The sequence below is a fragment of the Monoraphidium neglectum genome (genome assembly GCF_000611645.1).
Source record: "Monoraphidium neglectum strain SAG 48.87 unplaced genomic scaffold scaffold01581, whole genome shotgun sequence".
NCBI lineage: Eukaryota > Viridiplantae > Chlorophyta > Chlorophyceae > Sphaeropleales > Selenastraceae > Monoraphidium > Monoraphidium neglectum.
The window spans coordinates 5995-10162 of NW_014012047.1; the positions used below are offsets into that span (position 1 = coordinate 5995).

The 4168-nt window shown below is 62.1% G+C and overlaps 1 protein-coding gene across 1 annotated transcript in view; it reads right to left on the minus strand.

Annotated features, from left to right (window-relative positions):
• Positions 1 to 4168, minus strand: part of MNEG_8364 (phosphoribosylformylglycinamidinesynthase) — a gene marked incomplete at both ends in the record, with an annotated part of 13763 nt that overhangs the window by 5980 nt on the left and 3615 nt on the right. Inside the window, 7 exons of the mRNA XM_014043163.1 lie at positions 262 to 343; positions 784 to 865; positions 1051 to 1143; positions 1453 to 1548; positions 2939 to 3070; positions 3636 to 3858; positions 4095 to 4165. Of these exons, the coding sequence (XP_013898617.1) occupies positions 262 to 343; positions 784 to 865; positions 1051 to 1143; positions 1453 to 1548; positions 2939 to 3070; positions 3636 to 3858; positions 4095 to 4165 (779 nt within the window). The remainder of the gene's footprint in view (positions 1 to 261; positions 344 to 783; positions 866 to 1050; positions 1144 to 1452; positions 1549 to 2938; positions 3071 to 3635; positions 3859 to 4094; positions 4166 to 4168) is intronic.

Sequence of the window (4168 nt, forward strand, 5' to 3'; positions counted from 1 at the left end):
GGGGGGGGGGGGGCGAGGGCAAGAGCAAGGACGTCCGTGTGTCAGTGTGGACGCCTGTATCAGAATGTGTGTGCATGTGTGTGGAGGGTACAGGGGGCGAGCTCTGATGGGCACGCCGGGGGTCACTTGGGTGGCTGCACTGTCTGCCACAGCAGTCAAGTGAGCAAAGTGACGGCCCCACCCCCACCACTGGAAGCGCCCCAGATGCCAGCGCGGGCTTTTCGCCAGTGTGAGGCGCGTCCAGACGGGGTGGAGGCTCACCCTGTGTGCGTCTGCGCAAAGACGGCGACGTCGGCCACGGGCAGCTGCAGGGGGCCGCAGCACTGCTGCTGCGCGACGAGACCTGGAGGGGGGTGGGTGGGGACGACTCAGAAGCAGGCGGGTGCTTGCTGACACTAATCGATGACACAACACACAAAGACACTCACACATGCGCACGCAAGGCAAAAAAAAAACGAAATAGAGCCGCAGCCGTCATCCAGGCTTCTGAACCTCAGAACAGATCTTGGTGTTTGAAAGTTGGTATCTGCACCGGTTTGTGCCTAAGAATTAGCATGGAATTTTCAAACATCATCGGCGAAGCCTGGGACGCCAGCCATTGGCTCATAACCACATCAATGTATAGTAAGGCAAAAGCACAATCATGTCATGACATGGAGTAAATTGATCTCGCGTGTTCACACCCTGCGCAATGAATCCCCACAAGGCAAGCACCGTCCATCAACAGGCTGGATCCCCCACATCGGCTCCCGGGAAATCAAGACGTCATCATGACACACCCACCCGTGACGTGGCGGTCGACCTTGGTGGTCAGGAACCGCTTGCTGCCCACGCTGGGCAGCCGCAACACGCGCTCCAGGGCGGACTGCGGCCGTTAAGAGAGCGGTTGGGGCGGCGAGCGGTTGGGGGACCTCGCTTTGGGGCGCAAGGTGAGAGTGGGTTGGCAGGCTGTACAGCTGGGCACAAGAGGGGCAGGCAGCGCAGTCCGTAGATACCGCGGGTCACCAGTGGGGATGATATAGGCCGTCACAAGCACGCCGTCTGCCGCACCTGGGCCGTGGTGCCATCCGGGAACGCGAGGGGCCGGAGGTCCGACTTGCGCGTCTTGAAGTTGAAGGTCTTGTTGGGCATCTTGCCCAGGACCTGGGTGGGGGGGGGGTGGGGGTGGAGAGGCGTGGGCCAGTGAGGGCGCGAGAGGGGCGGAAGAGTTGAGGGGTGTGTGCAGCCCCATCAAAACTTAGGCCCCTGCGAGCGCCAGGAAGCTGCATAGCAGCCCCAGGGCCACGCTTCAGATCATCGACGCCTGTGGCGCCGGACAAATAAATGCACAAGCTCCAGGCCCCGTTCCGCGGCCAGCGCTCCGCGCACGTCCGCATCAGCCGGGGGGACCACTTGGCGGCCAGCGTGCGTCGTGCAAGCTAGTTTGACTGCAGCAGGTCCCGGAGTGCGCACCTGGTCAAGATCGAGGTCCACTGCCGGGGGCGTGCCCTCGGGCGCGTTCTTGTCGACCAGGGTGATGCGCCCGCTGCCGTCGATGGCGCCGATGACCTGGCGTGTGTGAGTGTGTGTATGTGTTGGGGGGCAGGGAGGGGTGGTTGTGGCGCTGGTGCGTGCGTGTGCTTACGATGCGGCACGCCGTGGGGGCAACGGGGGAGGCGTGGGCGTGTGGGAGCGGTCGTGGTGGCGGGATCGGACGGCAGCGGCTCAGAGAATTGTAGTCTAATTTTTTTAACGCTCAGCGCCGAAGCTAGCGTCGGGTGTTGGATCATCATAGCCGCTGCCTTGGCTTGCGGGGGAATGGGGGCCACCTCACGCAATTGTGAGTGCATAACCAAAAAAATTGGTAGATTTTGTGCAGGGTGCGGAAGGCAAACAAGATGGCAATACCACAAAAGTTGAGTGTATGGGAGGGGTGTGGGATGGCAATCCAAGGGCTCGCGGAAAAAATGCCTGAGCTCGTGTGTGTGCAACAGGCTGTGCCGCGCGGGGTTCGAAAACCACGCTTGGCTGGCACCAGCCACGCCACGGGGCACGGTTTGGGTTCTGGGCCCCTGCGTTGAAGAAGCCTACAGCAGGGTCCAAGCTGGGAGGGGGGATTCGAACGTGTATCCGGTTCCAAGCTGAATTTGTCCAGGGTTTCCGCCCCGCCCAGGAAATAGGGCGACCAAAACACCGCACACAAGCTGAACGGGATTTCGATTTGAACTTCAACAATCAAAACAAGCCCCTCTCTCTGCTCAGGCTCGGAAGGTTGAACTCAACTTGCGCCGCCACGAGGGCAGGCGCAATCGGTAGTCTAACATGTATTGGTGAGAAAAGCATCACCGCAGAGAGAGTGGGAATGACCAAGGACAAGAAAAGGAGACCACGGGATACACGCGCGCCTTGTGTGGCAACGGGGCCCGTTGCGGGATGCGTGATCTGGGATTTGGTGCGTCCAAAGCACGTCAGTTTGTGCACGCTTCATGCGCCCTTGAAGATGGTGCCGCACAGAGAGTCGGGAGCAGCATGCACACAAAATAACCAAGCTCTGTAACAGGGGGTGCTGGATGCAGGGTGGCAACGACCTCATACTGACGCGCCATCAAAATACAGCGCGTGGTTCTAACATACACGACACGCGCTGAGGATGGCCTGCGTGCTGGCAGCCGGCCCAGCGGTTCTACCAGTGGCCGCTGGCCGCGCGCGCGACAACCTCAGCAAAGGCAGCGCCGCAGCACAGCCCTTGTTATGACACCTGGGCACCCCCTAAAACTTCACATAAGCCCATCCCTACTGCAAACGCCTCTCAACACTAACCTCCCACGCGCACCCAAAAAAGCAGCGTGCGCGACGCACATGCTCCAAACCGTCTCACATGAACACGTCGACGCCAACGCCAACAACAAAAGCAGCTGGCCCGCCCCCAAAACCCCGATCCCTAAACCCTGAGCCCCACCTGCATGAGACACCTCTCCCTCTCGCAGATGGCCTCCAGCAGGCCCCTGCTCTCCGGGCGTATGAGCAGGCAGTCGTTCTCCTGGTACTCCGCCCCCCAGATCTCCAGGACTGACATGGTCTCATCCCCCACCTTGGGGTGGGGGAGTGGGGTGGGGGTTGGTTGGCCGTGTGAGCGTGTGGACATCGCGGGCAAGAGAGAGGGACAGAATGGTCTCTGGGGGGTGAGCCAGCTGTGTTGAGCCAAACAAGCTGGCACGTTTGCATGTGCAATGGGGCGCTCTCAATGGGTTAGCTGCAGGGTATCGAGTCGGACACAGAGAGGCCACAGATTGCTAGACGCCGGCTAGACGCCGGCGTGCGGCGGGCGTTGTGCAGAGTGCTGCGCCAGTGCCAGGCGGTTGGTAAGCTGAGCTTGCCGCCAACAACCGCCCCGCCCTTGCGTAGACGAGCTGCCAGCACGCAAGCTCAAGCCCAACCCGGCTGTTTTTTTTCAGACAAAAGACTGCGCCCCGCCCCGGTACATGGAACAGGGGTCGTGACACCCCCGCCATCAAGCCGCGCCCCGTCGTGCCCCGCCAGCCCCCCAAAGGCGCCCCGTCCCCCCATAAGCGATCTCAACCTGCTCCTGCCAAGACATATCCCGCCCCACGCCTTCCATTCTCGACCCCAGCCGTGAGCCGAGGGCGGCGCCCCACCTTGACCGCCCGGACGTCAATCTCCGCCCCCAGGGGGTAGATGATCTCCTTGACCACGTTGCAGTTGCCGCCGGCCCCCTGGTCGTGGATCTGCACCAGCGGGTTCCCGCCGCCGAGCTCCACGCAGCTGCGCACGACGCGCCAGAGCTTGTTGCTCATCTCGGCGTCGCCGCGCTGCACCGCGTTGAAGTCCAGGTCGGCGCTGTTGGAGCCGCTCGGGACGCTGGGGGAGAGGGGGTGGGGGTGGCGGTGAATGCTGAGATCATTGCGTGCACGATGTACGCGGTGTGCGTGATGTGTGTGCGTGTGGGGTGTGTATATAATGCGCAGGGATGTTGCCAGTAGCATTTAAGGGGCTGTGCAGGGTTGAGCATTGGCAAGGCAAAGACTGCGAGGCGAAAACTGCACTGAGCGCAAACTTGGGGCGGGCGGCGGCAGGCAGTGTCTCGCGGCGCGCACCTGCTGGCGGCGCCGCCGCCCATGCCGATCCGGTAGGCGGGGCCGCCGATCTTCACCACGAGCATGCCCAGCTG